Below are 23275 nucleotides of genomic sequence, written 5' to 3'. Positions count from 1 at the left end.
CCTTCAGAGCTGTGCACTCCCATGGGCTTTTATAGCACTGTTGTACTGGGATGACATTAGGACCTTCAGGCCTCACAGGTTTATGTCACATAGTCTGTGGATATTTACCTTGACAGTGGAGCAAGCTGGAAGCAGCCTTGGCTGCAGCTCATCCAGAGCTGATTGTGTTATCTGCTTTAGGCCACCCTGTATTGGATAATTATATTTGGTTACTCATAAAAAAGGTCATGTGGCACCATTATTTAGAACTTAAAGATGTAAATAAACTAGTACTGTGAAAGGGAACCTACTATGACTATAAAACATTCAGGTCAATCCTGATGATTTACCCCCATAAAGTCATAGTATATGCTCATGATGCCACTTGGAGGAGGCATTCTTAAACTGCCTGTGACCTTTGTCATCCCTACCAACCTGAGCAGTCCTTATAGGATCTAGTTTATGACTATTCTGTTTTTTTGAGGATTTTCTGTTTTTTCCCTATTTTGGATGAGAAGACTGTCTGAATGGAGAAGCATACTGTGTACTTTTTATAATCATAATCATATCTGTGCACATACAAAAGTATTCCCATCATATTTAACAAGGATTTGCATGATCTTCAGCAGTTCCATAAACAGATAAACCTAAAAATGATCTTTCTTCAGCTCTTTTTTAGGGTTAAAGCTGCATTACCCAAAGGAATATAACTCTTCTTGGAAAATGTTGGATAGGAATGTACTTGCAGAGGTGTAAGTCATCTGTAATGCGAGGAGCATGCACAGTGCCACTGATATCCACAGAACTGATGGGCTTCAAAGTTGTCCTGTGACCTGAGTTTCCAGAAAAACATGTGGCTCTCAAACACAATGAAGGATTATGAGGGCACTCTTCAACCTTCAACCTCGCTGGGAATCTGTGAGCATTTAAGGTCTTTATCATCTGCTTTTCATGTCAGTCTTTTTGCAACTGAATGAAAAATTTGCCTGTTAATCTTGTCTGATTCTTTGTCTTCAAAATCTCGTATGGGACTAGTCTCTCAAGAACAGGACTGGCTTCATAGATAATGCTAGAATATTGATTTTTCTGTCCTAGAACTCATGGCAGTAAGAATAAGAATTCTGCATGAGCTGCATTAAGTAAACACCTATATATATTGCGCTTTCTCTATATATGCATATGTATGCAGACATATATATCTATACATTTATGCAACACCTGTGTATACAATATATATTGGTATACGCTGTATACATGTGTATATGTATATTCCCCTTCAGCCCATTCAAAGAAAATTGTTCCACACTGGTTTCACCTGAATGATGATGTTTTACAACGCAAATATTTTACATTTGAGCTGTTTTACCATACAGAGACTGGCACTAAGAGAAAGCCTCATCTCATGAAGAAAGTACATGAAATAAAACAAGGGTCTTTTACACAGACCTATCTGCACTCTAGGTGAATGTAGGGCAGGATATATTCTGGTGAATGAAGCCTTTTATTTTTCTTCTGAATGGGCGTTTTGTCCATTATCCCACAAGAGGGCAGCAAAGGAAAACGGTTGCCGAAATGCAAGACAAAAACATTCAAGGGCATTTAAGCATTTAAGTTTCCTGCTGTGCTTAATAAGATCCTGCAAATACCATTGTGTGGGAACTAGGAGAGCTTGTAGAAAGCCACCTGCTGAGAGAAGGAGCATTCAAATGCTCTTCAAGCTTCCCAATCTATCGAGAGCTTAATGAAGTTACTTGCTACTACCTTCAACTGTGCTCCCCGGTCATGTGATAACAGCACAGCAGCTAAGCAAGGTCTCCTGGGCTTCGGCATCGTAATCTCTAGTGCTAATTGCTCTATTCTCACAGAATTTAAGTGCTTTCCCCCCCGCAATTCCTCCCTCCCGTTCTAAACCAGTTTGCCTGAGGAAGCACTGACACAAATGGAGAGGTTTGAAGTTAAGGAACAGCCTGGTGACAACAAAGCTGTCTCACTTTTGACAGTTTTATCCCAAGATGCCACCTAAATAAAAAAAGAATCCTGATTTGGTTTGGTTTGGTTTGGTTTTTAGTTGTTTGGTGGCCTTACCTAGAGCTATTTAGGCAGAAGCTAGGGTGTTATAGCTGGTTCGAGTTGCTGGGGGAGTATCTGTGTGCCACAGTGACTCTGCTGAATGCAAATAGAAATTTAGTCAAAGAAGTGGTTCTCTGCAGCATCCTGCATTTTCATTCATGTGTTCTGCGATTCTGCAGGCAACCAGGGCACCAGCATGTTAATTACCTTTAAAATATACAGGAGACTTCTCTCCGTTTCAAATGCTTCAGCTTCTAAATAAATGACAAACAGAAGGCAGAGGAAAAAAAATCTAGCATAGGAAAGCGCAGGCATCTTTCCAAGGGCTGTATCAGAGCTTGGATGTGGACCCAAATCTCAGCCATTCTGTAGCCTCAGGATGGGAGTGTTTTCTGCTACCGCTGCTGCCATATTGTACCTAACAAAAAGTGTGCTCAGGGTGACACTTGAACACAGGTGAGAGGAACCACACAGGGACAGGTTTATTTGTTCAGATCAGTATCCCACTCCATGTTGGTTACTTCCAATGAATGCGGTTGAATGAGCTGTGAAATGCAGCAATCCACAAGCATAACCCAAAGCATTACAATTCAGCTGAGGCTGAGGACACAGGTAAACTATTGCTTTAAAGGATGCCCAAGAGTTATTTGGTCTGGGTGCAAGACCTGGGCATCCCTTCACCATGTGCCTGATTGCCAGGAAAGAAACCTGAGCATCTGCCCCAGGTGAAGTACCAACATGCGCCAACCTGCTGCTCGGATGGAGAAGTGGAGCATCTGCCACACTGCCATCTGTAATAGAGGAGGCCATATGGAGCTGACGTCTTAAGAGGGACTAGGGCAACTTCGGCTGCCTGGAAGGTTGCCCTAAAACAGGTTGTTACCTCTGTTTGCCTCTGTCCCCCCTGCTTTTTGCTGCAAACCAGCCTATTTCTGATTTCCTAGTGAAGCCCTCCTCCTCAGACTCAAATTGGAAGTGATAACCATTGTGCCTCCTCTGTTGCTGCTCACAGGCTGACATGATCCAGCATTCACTGCAGAACATCAGAGCATCACTTTATGCAACCACTTTTTTGTCACTTTTACAAATCTTTATGCATGGCTGCAAGCAGCCCGCTGGGTCTTGTCGGGGACCTGCTTGCAGCTGTACTAAACTTTTCTCATTACATCTGCTGGTACCAGGGCACCATGTCTTTATGTTGTCTTTGTGTCATGCTTCTGCTATGGTTTGCATAGGGTGCATGGTCCTGTCCCTTCAGGGTTGCAACGATCAACCCTAAATCCATTCCAGGGCAGGAAAAGCCCTGGAAACCTTTGATAAGGCCAAAAGAGAAACACACATGGAATATAACTGTGCGCTTAGTGTAACACTTTAAAAAGAGGGAAAACAAAATCTTTTCCATGTTAGACTGAATGTCTAAAATAGTAAGCACCGCTCAGCTCTCCCGAGCTCTAGCAGATGGATGGACTGGGAGTGTTTTTTTAAGCCACTGTGAATCTCTCCAAGCAAAATGCCATTCTCCATTATTCTGAGCTGGAAGAATAATGAAAGAATCAATCAAATCCTCTAACAGTGACAGAAAACAGACAAAAATCCATGTGAGTCTTTTTTGAGACTCTAAGAGGATTAAACTCCTCAGGCAGGAACTCTTCTATAAGGGTTTGTTTATGGGAAGAAATAAAAGTTTGACAGATGTGTGCAGTCAGTTCAACAAAGCAGCCTGTAAAAACCTTGTATGCTATCTGAAGTGACACAACCCGGTTCTTTAGGTCTAGGTTAAGATCAAGGACCTGAAATGCAATTTTGACTCTGACACAAACAAACCAAGAACCATCAAACAAATCCCTCTGGTGCTTAGGGCTTCTCATTTCCTTCCCTATTCATCCCATTTGTCTACTTTGGTAGAAACCTTTCAAGGCTGTTACTATAGACACACTTTCAGCAGTTGCTAGTGAAGTGATTGATACAACCTGAGGTCCACTCAGGGAGTCTTGTGTAGTCCCTCCATGCTGGGTCTGTGTGCGGTCATGGAGATGAGGGGTATCAAGGAAGCCTCCCCTCCTTTAGCAGTGCCTTCTGGGGTGCTGGCACTCCATTTGAGATTGTAGTAGTGCAAGAACACTTCCGCTCATCCATAGTATGACTGCACCCGGACCTGTGTCTGATAACATTTCCAGGGGCACTGAAGAGATAGCTAACTCATTTTACACCATATAGAGTGGATCAAAGTGGGATTTCGATCTTAGCTAGAGATTGCATTACAAATCGACAAGTGTCTGGTGTAAAACAGAGTGAATTAGCCAGATGGCTTGGACATTGCATTCTGTTCATGTCAGATAATGTTTTGGAAAATATAATGTGTAGAGTTTTCAGAATTTTCTAGTACAATAATTCCAGTAGAAAGAGGTTTTTAATATTAACCTCCCTCTTCAATGTTAGAAAGCGCTGGGTTATGTATTACACAAGGTGAAACTACTAAGCAAGTTTTGTTTATCCCAGGTGATCGAAATCACTTCCCAATGACTGATGCCACTTACAGACTTGGGCTGGGTGTCAGGCTATGCTCTCCTAACCAGAGACAACAGAGGTCCCAGCACTTCCTGGGTCACAACATGTCGTGAAGGTTGTTTTAAACAAACAGGCTTTACTTTGCAATTGCTAAAAGCTCTCAGCAGGCACCCAGTCAGTGGCAACGGGTACCATTGTGGAGAGCAACAATTAGTCCGTGCAGCTGGAGCACGGCTGTGTTGGCTACTGCAGCATCTTGTGTTAGGCGTACAGAGATATGTACACTGGATAGCTTCAGTTTTATGAAATTTAGAGTTTACCAAGGTCCAGCAGGCAGAATGGTGATGTCCTGGGTGTTACTGCTCACTGTTACTTTCATTTCAGTCTTCATGGCACATCTAACTGCTCTATAGGACAAATATACTAAACCAAAACATGTTACAGGCTGAAGGGAAACACAGGAAATGCTGGGGATTGCCAGGAAAAAATCAGGTTAGTAAAATCCATCTGTTCTCCCTGTCCCCCTCCTTCTCATTTCAATTCCTGTCCCATTCAAAGCACGATGATTTCACATCAAAACCACACATTTTCCAATTGATATGCCAAACTTCTGTAGGTTAGTTTGAGCCCTACAGCTGACCTGAAAAACCTCAGAAATGTTATGTGACCTTCTGGGAAACCGATGTGATTGTTACCAAAGTCAGATGATTTCCATGCACATTAATTTGCACTCTAAACTTTTTGCTCAGCTATAAATACTATAGCATTTTATTTTTAGACTTATCTGCCTTCCTTGTTCCAGGCAGTGGGTGTTGAGTGTGAGAAGAGCATCTGATGCTTGTTTGTTAAAGGCCCACGTGAGTTAAGAGCTCCTTTTAAAAAACGATGCACTGTAGAGGACTGAAAGCAGCTGACCTTTCTGCACATTAACATTCTCTGCTGGTAAAAGGGTGAGTGCTATTTAAGGGTGGCACAGGAAAGCAAGAAAGAGAGAAAGTTGTTCATAGCTAACTAAACAATGATTACACAGTAAATGGATCTCTCAGAAAAAGCTGAAAGGGTTTCTAATGGTGGTGGTTTTCCTCTGCAAGCAGCACGACAGTTTTGCAAATGAATTAGACTGCAATAGTCAGCAGATGTGATTGTTTTCCAGAGCCATTTTTAAGGCAATCCTACAGAAATTCTCGGATTATTTCTTTTTTCTTCCAAGCTCTCTGCCTCCAAAGAGAGATTCCATTGTCTGGTTTCAATTCTGCTCCTTCCCCCACCCAATCCTTCCAATCTTAGGTCTTTTGGTCTTTATTGACTTAAAATTGAGGTGACACTTAGAAGTGTCTTGGTTTCAAGGCAGCTTGTTTCAGATATGCAGGTGTGAGCCTGTGTTTGTCCATGTGCATGTCTGCATGTAATTTTGCAGCCTTCCTATTTCTGTACTTGTGGCTTTTTATAGATTTAATCATTTTGATCATGAGATCATTTGTTTTACCAAAAGCAGTAGAAGAATGTGCACTGAACTCTAACAAGGGTTCAGGTAATACCAAGTATGGGAAGTTTCATCTGCTAAAATTTTTTTATAAGAATGTGCATATTAGTGGTTCAGTGACAAACTTGATAGGATGAAGCCAAGTGCTTTAGCAAAGGTCAGGAAATGTGCCTATTATGATCTTATTGCTCTGGAAAAAAAGCTCTTTAACAGTCCCTAATGTGCTTTGGCAACCACAGTAATGAACATCACACTCTTGAGGACCTGAGTCCAGCCAGAGTAGAAGATTCCGCATAAAGAGTAACAAGACTAGTCCCTAGAGTGGCCTTTCAACACATGATTATGAGGGAAAGTCAACAGTAAAGATTGGATCAGGAGGAAAATTCGCAAGGGTGTCTGAGATGCCAGTAAACATTTTATGCTTTTTGGCTGGGAAAGAAGGGTCTCAGTTGAGGTGGTTGGTGTTCCTATAGAACTTTGGGCTCATTACAAGTGCATAGGAATAGGACAAGGGGAAACGGCTTTAAACTGAAAGCAGGTAGATTTATATTAAATATTAGGGAGAAGTGAGAGTGATGAGACACTGGAACAGGTTGCCCAGAGAAGTTGTGGCTGCCCCATCCTTGGCAGTGTTCAAGGCCAGGTTGGACAGGGCTTTGAGGAACCTGGTCTAGTGGAAGGTGTCTTGCCCATGGCAGGGGGTTGGAACTGAATGATCTTAAGCTCCTTTCCAACCAAGCCATTCTATGATTGTATGTTTCATTCCTATGGCTTTCCAATCCATCTCTTTGTGACTGAGATGTGCGTCAGCAGAGTAGGGCCTAAACTGGTTAAGGAGTCTTCATACACAGCTGGGAGGAGTTAGATTTCCATGAATGCTTGAAGAAATGCAGTGTATGTACTGTGTATGAGTGAAATGCAGTGTATGCAGTGTATGAGGAAAGTATTTGCTGTCCTCATGGTTGGGATAGAAATTGGAGGACTTGTTTGACTGACAGGTTACAGGTCATAGATTAAAAGCAACTGAGATCAGAAATAAATTCTAATTTTGTGTTGGGTTGCAAACCTCATTTATTTAGATTATCCAGCCCTAGGTGCTTCCAGTGCAAGATAATAAAAGCCTTGGTCCATGGACATAACTTGCAGAATGACTGTGCCCATGGGCAACGTCCACAACAGTTATTGTGTCTCCCTGTAGTGGCATTGTGAAGAAGGTACCTACACAAAAGCAGCTTCTGGCTGGCTCATGATGAACAGGCCGGATTTATCCTGAACAAGGCTGCAGCCTGCTGCAGGAGTCAAAATTAGTAACTTGGCCAGCTGTGTGTGCTACATCTTTTTCATCTCCCAGGCTAATAGTTTCATCCTGCCTGCAGGTGCAAAAAGATAGTGCTGTGTCATTTACACCTGTTTCACATTTTAAATGCTCTCTTCTTCTTTCAAACAGTAAAAAGTGAGCTTCTGCTATAGAAATGCAATCTTACATTTTCTAGGTAAATGAATCTAATAAGACAGATTTATGATTCCCCTGCAAGCTGTCACACCTTGAGTCTTTTTAACCATCTAAGACAGAGGAGACAGAAGAGGCTGTAAATAAAGATATCTCTTCAGAAAGAGCTTTTTACATAGTTCAGTAGTTCAGGAGCAACCTTTGAAGGGCAATACGGACACAACTTACTCTAGCCTGCTGCAGCTTAAACCTTAAACTGGTTAAAAAGTAAGGTCATCATATTTCAGAACATTTATTTAGACACAGCAAATACACTACGGAAACCCCCCTGAGCTGTGCTTGTTGGTGTTTCCCGTGAGTCACAATGATTCCAGAACACATGTAATAGGTATCCAGCAACGCACTTTCTGGTTGTCTTGAAGAAGCTGCCCCTTTGTCTCAAAAATACCATTCAAGCCTGCTAGATGTGTTAGAAAAAGACTAAACATCAGAACCTGTAGGATAAGCTGTATAAAGACAACCAGCAGAAAGAAATCACAGTGCACGGCAATTCAGATGCAATTATGTGCTTATAGAATTAGAATTTTCTAATTTTTCTTTTCAACAGAGCCTGAAGGGTTTAGGAGAACTAAACTCTTCTCCCTCCTTTTAGATGATGCTGAAAATGTCTTACCAAAACAACCCATATGAAAACCTCATTTCATGACCACGAGCAGGATGATATGTCTTTAAGAAGTCTGTCCTGCCCCAAAACTACCCCTAGTATGAAATAGCTGGGTGGACTCAAAGCAGTTTTAAAAGGCTTGAAGTACACTGGAAACTATGCTCCCTTCTCCTGAGGAACCAGAAAAGAGAACAGTGTGACTGGTATGTGCACTGCAGTGATGCACTATTAATAATTCAAAGCAGCAGAGGCTTTTATTCTGCCTCGCCATTGTTACTTTCCAGCACAAATCTCTCACCTCTGTCATTTGGTGGGAACTGCTAATCCAAGTGAAATATTAGGATTTGTTCTCCACTTGGTGACAGAATTAGATAATGGTTCATTTTGGAGAGGAAAGGGGAAAAATTCTTCTTGTCAGCCTTTGTGAGAAGTTTGAGAAATGCATCATGAATTACAGGTTGCAAATAGGTAATTGGGTTATTTGGAAGAAACTTCCTGAGCATTTAACATGCCTCTCTTTCTTCCCTCCACAGCTTTAGAGGAAGCTTTTATTTCCATTCTTCTTTTTCTGCATCCCATGTTTTCTATTCAGCAGAGGCTTTTCTGGCTGTGGAACAAAAGCCTCCAGAAGCCTTGTCAGGCTGGGTATCTTACGTAAGGAATATCATACGCTTATATAAAAATGGCAGGGAGACATCATGGTAAAAAACTACTCTTGTAGCGAACTCTTCATCCATTTAACTTAAGGCCACATTTTTAGTTATACAGGAAAGTACGAACATCCCCATTGTAGCTAAGGTCAAACAAGTCAACTACCACAAAGGTTTCCTGAAATCTCACTAAATCCTCTGTGAACAGACTTCTGATAAGGAACAAATGCTCTTCCCCAGTGTGTCTTACAGCCCTTACTTAGAACAAATGCAATGGGGAGTTATTGCTCTGAGCTCTGAGGTAAGTAAAGAGAAACGGCACAGTGAGAGGTGATGGGATTGCAATGGTGGAACGCAACTGGGGGAGTAATTCAATTTCTTTCCTGATGCTTGACTACAGAGTTTTTTGCTAAAATCAATGAAGCAGTTCTATAAGTGATAGGGAAGCTAAATAGCTTGGTAGAGTGTCTGCCAGCGAGCTGAGCCACTGGCTTGCAATGCTTCTGGTGCCTTCCACAAATGGAGACATGTAACAAATCGTGTTTTTTCCAGGCTCTGAATCGATGCATGAAATGGAAAAGGTTTGCCTTCCTCATCCTCAGTCAATACTAGCAAGAGCTGTGAAACATTTTCAGGACTGAAGATTTTGCCTTCTTGTTTTGGTTGTTTATCTCAGTGGTAAAGAGATAATGGCAAATTTATTGATTTAGGAAAAAAATTCTTAAAACATCCAGTCTACCTGTTGAGACTTCACAGATTGTAGAAAGCCTTATTCTTCCCCTATCAGTGGACTCAGGCACTTGTATTTGAATAAACCATAATTTCCACAAAGGTCTCTATAATCTTGTTTTGAACTCTTCAGGAGATAATAGAGTCGTTGTTTTTCATGGTGGTTTGTTCCAGTGGTTAATCATGTTTGTTGTCAAAAGTATGCGCTTTGTTTCCGATTTGATCTTGCTTAACTTCCCATCATCATTTTTGTTCTGCTTTTCCACATTAGCATAAAAAGGTATCAAGAAACCACTATTTTTGGTCCATGAAAGTATTCCCATATGTTCACGTATATGAAAGTATTCCTATATGGGAATTAAATCAACTAACTCCAGCAAAGCCTTTATTTCAATAAGCCACACTGCTTGACTCAGTTCTGCCAATGAGCAGAATTTTTATGAACACATTTTTGTCATGTCTCACAGTCTTAGGGATCACAAGATCACAGAATCATAGAATTTTTAGGTTGGAAAAGACCTTTAAGATCATCAAGTTCGACTGTTAACCCAACACTGCCAAGTCCACCACTAAACCATGTTCCTTAGTGACACATCCACACATCTTTTAAATAACTCCAGGGATGGTGTCTCATCCTGGGCAGTGTGTTCCAATGCCTCAAGGGAGGAAAGTATGGTGGAGGTCCAGGTCCTTAAACTGCAGCAGACACATGATCAACCCTGTCTGAGAGGGTAAAAGGCAGGTATGTTATTGCTTAAGTTAATTTTTAAGTATTGGGCACAGGCGTGATTTTTGTGTCTGAATACATTCGGAATGGATAAATAAAATGGAAACTGTGAAAACAGAAATTTCTGTTTGTTCTGCAGGAAGAAATAAAACAAAACTTTGGCAAACAAACCCAAAACCAAAACCAACAACAGAAAAAGATTTGTTGGAGATGGTGCCATGAAAACTTACCTGCTAATATCCATATAGTGGTTTCTGAGAGGTAATGGGTCCTGTCAAGTTAATTGTCAGGAAAGGGGGAATTCAATGGTGCAACAGGTGACTGCATACTGCAGTGTCAGCTGTACATGGGGGAGGTATTCCCTGTGTCCTCATTACCCTGTGAGCAGGTCTGGGATGGCCAAGCTGCTGAGTGGCCACTCGCAGATAAGTAGGCTGTTAACGAAGGATGAGCTGTAAAGGCAGCATCTTGGTTCACCTAGTGGGGTAGGTCCTCTTACCACCCTCATTCAGATGGGAAAAGCATCAGGCTACAGCTCCCAGTGTCTCCAACCCCCTGGTCTTGCCTTTCTCAGGAATAGGGCTGCAGGGAAAGAGTTGGTGCCACTGTGACTCATTCCCATACACAGTGTTCTGATGGCGATCTGACTCCTGGACACAGCTTTAGATCATCGATCTGGGCACATCCAAAAGAGGTAATCACTCATCTGAAGCAAAATTACTTGTTGATTGATGGAAACTTAGAAAACTGACAGCCTGTCACAGTAGTCTCTGTGAGGAAAGATGAGCAAGAAGATGCTGTTGTACGTTCATTATTTTAAGTAACTGGTGAGTTAATTAAAATGATACTTAATATCCTGTTGCTGTGAAAATATCCCTTGACATGCTCCATGTCACTGCTGCTGAGAGTGGGTTTTGCAATCAGAAGTCATTTCACACGTCATTTGTTTCAGAACCTTAGGTTTTCAGCAAACCAGCTGAGATTTCTTCTTGTTTTTCTCCATGTGGCAACAGTGGTGCCTTTATAAAAAAACCAAAACAACATAAAATACTGTGAAGATGAAGGAGGCACTGATTTTAAGACCCTCAGAAGGTACATGGACTATGAAACAGATTTTCAGCGTACCAATGTTAACATATTTATCAGCCAGAAAAGAAACACCTTGGGATGAGAGAGACCTGGGTCAGCAGAAGCAGCATGAATGGCATTTACAGGAGATGCTGCCTAACCAGCCCTGCACATTGCAGTCATTGTCACATGAAAGAGGTGAATGAATCAGTCCCCGGATGGCTCTGTAACACTGACACTCCTCACCCAAAAAAGATCTGAGTGGAAAATAGTCAGAAAGAATTTTATTTTGTTTTTTTAATTGGGCCTTATCTGCTAAAGCTACATACCCAAGCAAATATTTTTTCCTATCAGGATTACTAATGAGAACATTCCTTAAGTACTGACTGAACTGCAGTAAGTTTTAAGTGCCTAGAGATATCCATATTGAATTTTTACCCCTTCCCTCCCATCTGCTGACTGCCCTGGTGCGATATTTTTTCCCCTCCTCCAGCAAAGCACAGAGCTGGGGAAACTGCAAAGGCTTAATCATGTCACTGAGCAACAGAAAAAGATTGATGGGGAGGTTAATAAGTTGCCTGTGCAATTATAACACTTACCATGTACCACTAGCGACAGTTAATGTGGTTATGCGTGTTTGTGAAGTCAGCTCTGGAGCTAGTCTCTCTGCTCCCTGCCTTACAGCTTGACAGTGTGCAGCAACAGGATGTTTGGCTATTAGGCACCTTTGCTGTGCTGTGTATTTGTATAAACTTCTTGACTCCCACTGCACTTAGGAAAGGCGGCTGAAGTTCTGCTAAGGAGAAAAGGATTAGATGAGGTTTCTTTATTTTTTTTCCCTTGCACTTTTCAAAATGTACAAACAACTGTGAAATAATCAGGAATGAATTAAAACAGTGACTGACATTTTTCCCCTGTGTGCAAGGGCTACTTTCTGAATTAGATTTTTCTCAACACAATCTTCTAAATGATATCACACTGCTCTCGGTAGAGGTAAACTCTATTCTATCATGTTTAATATGAACTAACAGTAGATACCTTAACAGGTATCAATACCTTACTGTGACTTTCTGGATAGATATTACTAAAACTGGTGAATGGCATAAATTAAACAACACTAAAATCTTTTCACTCTCCTGCAAACAAACACTCTTGCCACGGATATGGTCTTTGCTAGAATATAACAGTGATCGTTGCAAATAAGCACCTGGAGAAATAATTTTGGTACAGATCTATTGTCCACATAGTCAATATTCCATCTGTTTTAATGATTAAGAACGAGTACTTCAAAGCTGGCATAAACTACCCTGGATGTAGTTGAATGTATGTTGCTTTTCAGGGAAGAAAGTTGTGGATTTCAGCCTGTTTGTTTAGAAAACATGTAAGTCAGCAGAGCTTATGGCACAGAGCTTGTTGGAGGGGCCGAGGTACAAATTCTGAGCAAGCAGCTGGCTGCTCTTTGTTTCTGTAGTACACATTTGTAGAAATAAATAAGGTGACATCAAAGAGTGCAGTCAGTTTCTACCAAGGCTTTCTCCTCTTAATGGGAAAAATCTAGGAAAGCTCTCAGTATTGGCTAGCTGATTTGGCCAAAGAGTTATAATATCAAAGCAGTTTGCCTTCATAAACCCAGGCATGCATGTTTCAAAGGATATTAACCAGGTGTTCTGGCTTTATAGGTCCTTGGTGTATGAGCAATTCTATCCTGTATGAACAAGAAACCCTGAAGATAAAGTTGTGAGGGAAATCTGAATACTCTAATGGTGCCATAAAGTCATGGGATAAAACTGGAAGACTGAGAGCATATAGATAATAGCTTCTGCTCCACTGAAAACAGATGCTACAATGAGAAATAACATTGCTGAACCTTTAAGGTCATCAAACTTGGAAAAGAAACAAGCAGTGTAATTGCTGGGGAGACAAATAGGCATCTAGCATAGACAAATAGCCCCAAGCAGGGATTTACCTGTGACAGTCACAGGTGGAATTCCTCACTAAAGAATTAGTCATGGCAATGAGCTGATTTAGCAAACTCTTTATCTGGTCAACACAGACTCAGAATTCATTAGCAGGCAATTTTGCTTGGGAACATAGTTATGCTAACGGGGATTTTGAGAAGGATAACACACAAAGCCACCCATGCTATGATAAAAGCAGGCAATTTGGGCCCATGCTAAGAAGCAGTGAAGTTGCCCTCACAGCTCCAGTCCAATTCTGTTATCTAGTTAACACCTTCCACTCACTGCTAATTGTCATTATAGAGGTTGGCAGCAGTGGTGAGAATTAGAAAACCAGTTTGGCTGGGATGTCAGCAAGAATTAAATGTTTAGAGAACCAGGAGAAGTGAAGCCATCCAGCACAGAAATAAGCTGCGAAGAAGAGGACAGCTGTTAATAAGCTCTTTAAACCAACCCAAACTTACTTTTTTAGTGCCTCAAATACCACTATAAATATGAAATTAATTTAATTTCTTCAGATGCTAGCCATTCCTTGTCTCCTACAGAATCAGCACACTTCTGGGTGAGCTGAGGGGCTCAGTTTTCTCTGTGTGGCATAAAAAGTTATATTTGAGGGGATTCAAAGGAGTAATCAGTTTGGAATGAGAGCTCACTTACTGACACAATCATCACTGGGTGGCGAGGCACTGGAACAGGTTTGCCCCAAGAAGCTGTGGCTGCCCCATCCCTGGCAGTGTTCAAGGCCAAGTTGGAAGGGGCTTGGAGCAACCTGGTCTAGTGGAAGGGTTCCTGCCTGTGGCAGGGCGTTGGAACTGCATGAGCTTTAAGGTCCCTTCCAGCCCAAACCATTCTATGATTCCGTGATTTCAGAATCTCTTTGCTCTCTGTGCTCAGATCCATCATTCTATGATAAAATTTTCTGTTGAATTTATTTGGTCATTTTTATTATTTTCTGTTTCTTAAGGCAGCACTCAGCTGATTATATTTTGCCTCACAAACCAATTCATTGGGTTGTTTTACAATTAAAAGCATTATTTTTATCTTACTACTATTAAAAGCTGTCATGTTTTGGTGCCTTTTTTGTTAGTAAACAATAGTGTCTTATAAAATGTAGAAATCAAGATTTCCTAACCATATTGTCCATCTTTTAAAAATGGATCTGATCCAGTGGTGATGCTCCCATGAACCCCCAATTTTCATTAAGGACTAGCAACAGCCTGCAAAAAGCAAGGCCTGTATTTAGGAAGAATCCATATGTTGCACTGTATTAGTTGTATGGGGTTTCATCTGGGGATTGCTGTGTGATTGCAGGTTCTGTTGCTTCCATCTGTGATTTACTTTAAAGATAATATTTACTGAGATAAACCCAGCTCATTTGAACATACAGACTTCATGAGAGGTTCATTTGTGCACTTTGCAGCTCAGGATGAATCATGACACTGTGCTATATATTTACTGTTTCAAAGTGAAGTTGATTAGCCTTCCCTTAAAAAAGTTATCCTTCTTTTGACATATGATTTGTAGCACCTAGGTGTGCTATTGTAGCATCCCATCAGGACTGTCTCTGTGCCGACACATTAATACTTTGGAGTGTCGTCCGTCTTGGCTTCTCCTCTTGAGACTACTGAGCAGGAGTTTAGTGATGAGCTTTTGGACTTCAGCATGTACCCATTTTACAGCTTTAGACAACTCTTGCTTTAATGAGAGCTCAGACTGGTGAAGGGGTAAAAAGCTAAACTCTGGATAATGACTCCAGAGAATTTGATTAGTACCTTGGTTAGACTCAGCTGGAGGTTCCAGACTTGTCATTCAAGGTGTGATTCTGTCATCTGTTCATAGGTGTCTTGTGCTGGTCAAGATACTTACTGCATTTGAGCCCTCCAAATGGGACTGACTGTTATGACATAGTTCTTAGAGGAGACCCTAGTCCTCCTGGCTTGGGTGCAAGAGGTCAGCTAGGTAGCAACATGCATTTTATCTGCCTACAGAGCAGTCACACACTTGTGAGGAGGAAGCCTTAGGCTATTTTAAGAGCCTACAGCCAGTGGACGCAATGAAATCGGTGGGTTTAGGGTGAGATTCATCTCTCCTATCTCACAGATCCTCACATCTGGGCGAACAGCAGACCTTAAAATCCTTTGATTGTACTGACTAGCTTTTCCCTGGCTGTTATGGAGACCAGGCAACTAGCTTAGATGTTAGAATCACAGCTGGGGGGGGGAGATGCAGGCACCATTTATTGAAATGTAGGAATTTGAATCTCATTGAAATATCACACCAGAAAATAATCACACTTCTTCTAAAAAAAATTAAACCCTTTTTATTTGTATATTTATTTTTATATATAAAAGAAATACAAAAAAAAAGAACACAAACAAAATGCTGATTATGGCAATTCAGTTTTGTCAGCCCCCTCTGCCTGGGCTGCTGCCTCAGATCCACCTGGAGTAAGCAAAGTCCTCCGGTTGTAATGTCCTTTTATAATTCCAGAGTTATTGTTCTCATTAAGGATTTGCTTCTGTTTTTGCCTGTTAAGAGACTGTACAAGTCCTAATACAACGGCTGCTAATGAATACTGTCCAGTCAGTTTTCTTGGTTGTAAGATTAAAGGATTTGGTTGAACTCTTCCTAGAAGAAAATATGTTTTGATTTTTCCTTCCTGTTCACTGATACCTTTGACATAAATCTCTCCTCGGTAGTCGAAGGCAAATCCCCGGTCCTTCAGGATCAGATACGTTTCTTCAGGCACTTGTATTCTGTCACTAACACCTGTGCTGTCCATTCGACTTGCTAAATTAACCGTTTTGCCCCAGATATCATATTGAGGTTTCTTAGCACCGATAACTCCAGCTACGACAGAGCCATGGCTAATCCCTATTAAAAATAAAATAAATAAATAAAAATTAGAAGAGATAGCCAGTTAGAGAAGAATGGCTGAAAACCATATTTGCGCTTAAGAAGCAGATGAATCCTGGTTCAGATACACTTGTCTCTAAGCTTAAGGAAGAGGTGTATATATAAAGGAAGTAAGGAAAAAAGCCATAAAAGCTAGAAAACATGAAAAGGGATATCCACAGCAACCACAGTACTTATGTATCATCTGTATTCTGCACATTACTGCCAAAGCTCCTTCAAACTGATTCTTATGTAGTAGGAAAGATCTCTCTGGAAGGATCTTTCTAGGTCTGCTCTTGTTGAAAGCAACCTTGCTAGTGCTATACCGTCAAGCAGGGGTTTTTTTTTGTTTTGGCCACTGATCCAGTCAACATGAGAAGCCATCAGATTTACTCCTGCCACATGCCATATATTCAGGCCATCTTTTCATGTCCCACCCTACTAGCCATCCAGGATATCCCATCCCAGGTAATAGCTTCCCCACCACAGCAATTCAGAGCTGCCGACACTGGACAGGTCAGAATTGTAATTCAGTTTTTGTGCAAAACCAAAGTACTATGCAGAAGGTTTAGTATAAGCTACTATTACCCCTTTACTGAAAAAGAATCTAAGACAAAGAGATTCATTAAAGACTGTGCAATCCAACATCAAGCTGGGGTTAGGTCTGGGCTGCCCAGTTCACTTTTCGTGTTGTATCTATGGGCTCTTTGCCAGCCTTGTTAAAGACAGTAGCTTAATTATGCTGCTCATTCACAATTCACTAAAACTTAGAACTCCTGCAGTCCCCAAATCAGCACCATATTCTACAGAGTATTTCTGGTTTCTGATTTTGCCTGGGATTAAGTCAGTTTGAAAACAGAGAATACCATATTTGGAGTCTTTTAAATTGTACATGTCCTTGCAGTGCTCCTGGGGCGCACTTGCTGACTTGGATCCTTGCAGACAAAACTCCATTGTAATTCTCATGTTTGAGCTATGCTTACCAATACGGAGTTCGAAGTTGTTAAACGAGTGCTTGTTGATCTCCTGTATGCTTTCATTCAGAGCTATGGAGAAGTCGGCCAGAGCACACAAATGCCCCCATTTGTCTTCACATTGCTGAGGAGTAAGTTATAAAGCAAAATGTTAGAAGTTTTGCATTTTCCAAGCTCCCACCCATCCTTACCAAGTATCTGAATTTGGAATCTGTGAAAACAGTCTCAACATACTAGATCTAGGAGAGGTAGAATATTATTAATGATAATGCTTCCCATCTATGTTACAACACTTGTATACCTGGATACAAAGAAGCTTAGCGTGACGTACAAAAGAAAGTAATTTCCTGTCAATAATCTGACAGGCAATCGTGGGAATTAATAAGGCATGTGAAACCTATCTAAGGCTGAGAACGGAAGTATAGGGAGGATTGAGATAGCTCAGGTGCAAGGGACAAAAACTAGTGGGAACCAGAGATCACTCATGTAAGCAAGAAATAGAGTGAAAGAAGTGAAAGACGCAATTCCCCTTTGCTGAAACTGTTGTCCAGGAAAAACACCTAATTCCAGTGCTCAGAGTGATGGAGTAGTGACAGGAACAAAAGGGCAACTTGGGACCGGTTAAGAGGCAGAGAAAAAGTTATTCTATAGCTCATGGTCTAGGGTGAGGCATCCCTGCCCATGGCAGGGGCTTGGAATGATCTTAAGGTCCTTTCCAACACAAACCATTCTATGATTCTATGATTAATTGCCTCTGCTTAGAGCAGTCAAGTCACTTCCTGCTCCTTCCCCTCCATTTCCATTCCTAAAGGCAGTCAACTTACAGATGGGGACTAGGAGTAGGTTTTGGTCTTCAGAGAACACCAACAGAAGAAATGACGGGGCAGGGACTTTCAAGAGAAGAAAGAGTTCTCCTTAATTGTTTCTCTGAGTAGGCAGTGGAGTAAGGAACAGCTGTGGTTTTGGCCCAATAGTAGCATGATTTCATCTCATCTATTCTGAAGTGAGGTAATTCTTCAAACATATTTCCAGTCCATAGGAATGGAGAGTTGCAAGTTCCACCCTGTGTCGTGCAGTCCAGCCCTTTGCAATTTTTGTCACCCTCGGTGTTTAGTACTGAATATAGGCATCTCCATGATATCACCCTGTTCTGTTCACACTGTGTTCAGTCCTTGGCCTCAGCCTCATTCAGTTCACAACATACCAACCTCCTTCAGCAGCCCTCACCTCCTAAATGCTGACAAGGTGATAGACATGTACGCATGAAGATTATTATATTTAAAGCATACATAAAAATTCTATGAGGCTATTATAGTTCAAGAAAAAGAATAAGTTAATCAATCTTGGAAATGCATTACAGATTTTCTCCCTTTGCATTTTTACCCACATTGAGTCAAAAGAAGTGGTTAGGAGCTGTGTAGCTATAACCAGCTACCTCCCTGATGTTCAGTCCTTCTTTGCTCATCTCTGCACAGAAGCATTTTGAGTTGAAACAAACAAAAATCTCATGCTTGTCTTGTTTTGTGGATTTATAGCTGTCAGCATCTCTTGTAACTCTGTAGGTGGGAGATGCTCAGCTAGTTACACTCCACATGTTTTATAATGTATTCTAAACAAACAATGGAAATTTTCTAGTTTATAAAGCTCATGATAATCTGGCTTCTGTTTTTCTAGCAGTTGCAATCAACGTGGGCAGATTTGATTCCCACTCTGTGATTGATCTGGGGCAGCACACCATTTTTTGTAGTGCTCTTCCTTGGGGAGAGGCACTGGCTGCCAAGCAAGGCAGATTTCAGCACCAGCCAACTTCTCGATGGATGTATTTTAGAGCTTCGTCTTATTCCTTTGGAGACTCCATTTCCAAGCATATTCTTGGGTGTAATTATGAATAGATTTCTCTCATCTGATTTATCTGAGGCTTATGGCTGTGAATGTGCATATGTCCTCTGGTGGATTTTACCCTCAGCTTGGTTCATACCCCTGCAAGTGAGGGCGGCATGCAGGCATGTGGCTTCCTGATGTTCTTCAGTGGAATTGATGATTCTGTTTTCTTTATGATTTCTAGTAGATACATCTGTCTGCAGATATACAGCTACATAATCACAAAAATGTATAAATTCAATCTTACACTTGTGCACGTATGCTGTCAGTTAATAGATCCTCTATCTTCACAGATATTTGGAGGCTATCAGCCACATTCCAGTCAGAGTTACAGTTGTAACTTTATAGTATGTCCAAAGACCTGCTCTAGATTCACATCAGTGTGATTGAAAGGAGATTTTTTTTTTTCTCTTTTATAAGCCTAAATTTGAGGAAAGAATCCATATGTTTCTTGTTCCTGAGCACAAGATGGCATTTCAATTCATCAAGAAGTGCAACTGTTGTCTGCCAGAAGCCCCAAATGTCTATTTTATTTTAACAAACACAACTCTATGAACATCATAAAGATAACACTAATATTCTCTAATATGAATGGTCAGATACACCAGAGCTCTGCTTCTTAAAGAAAACTATTTTCTTACCTGTTTTTCAGGTGATAATCCTGACACGGCCATGTATGTGCTGCCAATTGTTTTAATTTTTTCAATATCTTGAAATCTTTCTTCACCTAGTAACTAATACATATGTAAAAAAACACTTTTACTTTTGTAATTCTTGATTCAAAATGCTTCTACAGATACTGAAATGAATAATTGTGCTCATGGTATCTTCCAGTTGGTCACAATGCACAGTTCGTTCTGGGTTCTGGGGCACACCGAGCTGGGGCTCTTTGCAAATCATTTACCCACAGAGAACATTCAAACTAAGTTCTGCTGTGCTCTGTAAAGCTGTTTGGTAAATCACATAATGGATAATATAAGACATGCGTATTCTAGCCTAACCAAAATGCAGATGAGTCCTATAATCATGGAAAATTAGTGAAGACAAGCTTTCTGTGTAAGTATGTATGAATATAGGAGGGCTTGATTGCTTAAAAGTTCTTTTTATATCTCTTTTGAAGGAACTCAGTTTGCAAATTAAGTGCAGCAACAATTCAGGTGACGAGACCAATGTTAAAGGGAATTCAGTCCACTTAAACCAGCCATTTTAATCATCTTGCACAGTCCATGAATGAAGGTTGATGCCTACAAAGAACTTCTATGAGAGATCAAGCCCTCCTGTATCCCATGCTTCCCTGTACTTATTGTCAGACCTAAGAGTGTCTGGGTCATTCAGCCTCCACTTTCGTTATGTATTGTCACCTTCTACAAGAAATACAGGGAGCCAAGGGGAAGTGGTAAAACCTGGTATCCATTTGAGATAGCTATAGGTGCTAAATAGGCACAAAGGACTTGTCAGCTTTAGAATTTGGAAGAGTAAGAATAAATTTAGTCTAGTGACTAAAGCACTGAGTGGACTGGGAGTGACAGTTTGGTCCCTATTTCAAGTCTGTATTCAGTTTATCTTAGGACTTTCCATGAAATAGAAGCCAGAGCCTTACAGTCCTTGAGAGACCTAAACCTAAGCAGAGTTTAGGTTATGAATCAATGAATGATAACGCAGCTTTATGTGAGATATGGGTACAGATCACCTCATCACAGGCTTTAAAAAAGTGTTTGCTGATGTTTATACCAAAATACTTAATGATAAACAATATGATATCTCATAAATTTAGGTACCAATATTGTTAGGCAGTCTGGAAGAAAAAAGTTCATAGAGGAAAAGAATTTCAAACTCTCAGTGCTAAAGGCTTAACTTACTTGGGATTTAAATGAAAAAAAAATCTTGCTGTGGTCAGGCAAAAATTTAATGAAGCATTTCCTGCCTTTTTTATACACTGTCATCCTTTCTTTTTCCATTGTGTGGGTTTGAATTTCCTGTCAATTAAAAACTAACAGGATTGTTTTATTCAAAGGGAGAAACATACCAAAGGCATAACATGAAATATCCTAAGCCATTGGACTAACCACAGTGTACGTCAGCCAGAGTGTTGGGGTCTTGGAACCTTTGCTGTTCATGTACAGATATCGCACCATCTGTCTCTAATGGGAGGCTGCACAGCATTGCGAGCAGGGAATACAAAGCCATATGGTTAATAGCTCCCTTCCAAGTCAGGAAAGTCCAAAAACTTGACCTGCTTCTCATTTTTCTTCAAACTGCCAGAAAAGCCTATTATCTACGTTTCCCTCCTACAAGGGCAGCTTTTCCAACTGCTCTCTTAAAGAAAAAGATCGTTTCTTGTAGCTCTGCTTTTATGAGCAGCCTGAGAGCACCAGGTGTGCGGGCAAAGGGAGGAAATGGTCTTGGCTAAAAACAGACTATTTTTTAATTTCCAGATGGTTGCTGGAAGCAAACAGCACAGTAATTTAAAATGTATGATAAATATCTAAAATTACTCTTTTTAGGAAAGAATGAACCTATTGGCTGTGAGGAAATTTAGAAGAAAGAATCTCAAGTTATCTTTTTTCTTCTCGTTCATATTGTTTCCAAATCTCTATTTTTTCCTGCTTTATGCTGTCTGTTAGATAGCTTCTTTCCTTCTTCAAGTAATGGTTTATTTACCAACTATTTTCATCACAGTATGACAGGATGATGGATTTTGATATTGGGAAAAGACATTCCAAGACAGTCCTAAATCAGCTGCTGTTTGTTACAACATTTGAATAGGTTTGCTAATTTACCAAGCTAGTTCAAGGAATATTTTCAAACACTACAATGTGGTTGGTATCTGAAAAGCAACTAATGGCTTGATGTCGCAATGCATGCACAGCCAAGGTTATAGGGAGGTCAGACCCTGGGATACACACATGCAATGAAACATGCACAAAGTTGTACAAAAGAGAATGTTCCAGGACACAGCACACAATTGAGAAGTAATCAGCAAAGTCTGAAAGCAGGATCCTGCATTCTGCCCAAACCTCTCTTTGTGGCAACATAATATATTAAAATCTGTTGTCATAAACACCATGTATATCACTGCCGGATAAAGAAAATGGAGGAAAGAAGAGCCCATGAACTAGAAAGCTCTTATTAAAGCACAAATCCCAGCTGTAACATCAGTAAGATACATAAATGATAGATTAAAAAGTCTAGAAAGAATATTACATTAAAAAAAAATCCTTAGAGACTCATAATCTTCAGGAAAAATGTTCCAATATTACTTTTCTCTGCAACATCTCTAAGAATGTATATGTCTTAAGACTACAGTCATATAAAAAATGGGTAATTATAAAGGTAGATTTGCAATGTTAATATTTAATTTTGATGAATGGACTGTTCCTGTCAGCATCTCTGTGCTTGGGTACAAAATAAGAAGTTATCTCTAACTGTATTCTATAATGATGCTATATGTCAAATTAAATTAAAAAAATCCTTTTGTCAGTGTAGAAACCAGATTTGTGAGCCATCAGAGAAAAAATAAAACAAACCCAAACAGAAGCTCTGAGTAAAGCTGTGCTTTGAGAAGAGTCAGTCACCTACTCCCCAAGACTAACTTTTACTACAAGTTCTCCCAGGTCCTTAAGAAAGACTCAATAACAACCTAAGTCTTCTGTGGGCTCCTACCCCATGAAGTTGTTGGTGGCAGGATCTGTTTCACCATTCACTGCTTATTGTTTGACTGGCTTTGTTTCTCTAACATTTCACCTTTAAGATTGCTTAGACAGAATAAACTAATGGCATGACCATGCTGGAAGTAGGTTAGCAGTCAATAGAGGATCATGTAATTTCATTTCCTACCTGTAGCAAGAACATATCTATTATTCAACTAGACATGTCTGGGGCACAATACGGTCCCAAATTAGGTCCTTTATTAATTACAGAGCAGGTGTTAGGGCCTTGAATGTAATATTGTGTTAGGGTTTTTGATGAAAACCTTGTCTTCAGTAATGGCCACAACAGCAATGGAATTTTGTTGTGAAGATTACATGTACATGCATGACAAAATGTCTTAAATTAATTCATAGCAATAAGCGTTGCATTAAGTTTGAGCCTTAATCATTTTAATCAGATCTGGAAGGAAAAACAAAGCTATTAATCAAGAAGCATGCTGACAGCTGTGCAAGATCTCAGAGATAAGAAGCAGGTATTTGTACCTATAGGGAAAGCAGTGCAGGAGCTTAGCAGGTGACAGAGCTCTTT

The 23275-nt window shown here is 40.5% G+C and overlaps 1 protein-coding gene across 1 annotated transcript in view; it reads right to left on the bottom strand.

The window, feature by feature from the left end:
- Nucleotides 1–15586: 15586 nt before the first annotated feature.
- Nucleotides 15587–23275, bottom strand: part of ADCY8 (adenylate cyclase 8) — a 121289-nt gene continuing 113600 nt past the window's right edge. The window contains 3 exon segments of the mRNA XM_030505613.1: nt 15587–16160; nt 17165–17279; nt 19678–19770. Coding sequence (XP_030361473.1) covers nt 15673–16160; nt 17165–17279; nt 19678–19770 — 696 coding nt within the window. The 3' untranslated portion in view covers nt 15587–15672.

Source organism: Strigops habroptila, chromosome 1 (genome assembly GCF_004027225.2).
Source record: "Strigops habroptila isolate Jane chromosome 1, bStrHab1.2.pri, whole genome shotgun sequence".
In the NCBI taxonomy this organism is placed as follows: Eukaryota; Metazoa; Chordata; class Aves; order Psittaciformes; family Psittacidae; genus Strigops; species Strigops habroptila.
The sequence above is the reverse complement of the archived record's forward strand: the minus strand, read 5'-3'. Positions and strand labels throughout refer to the sequence as shown.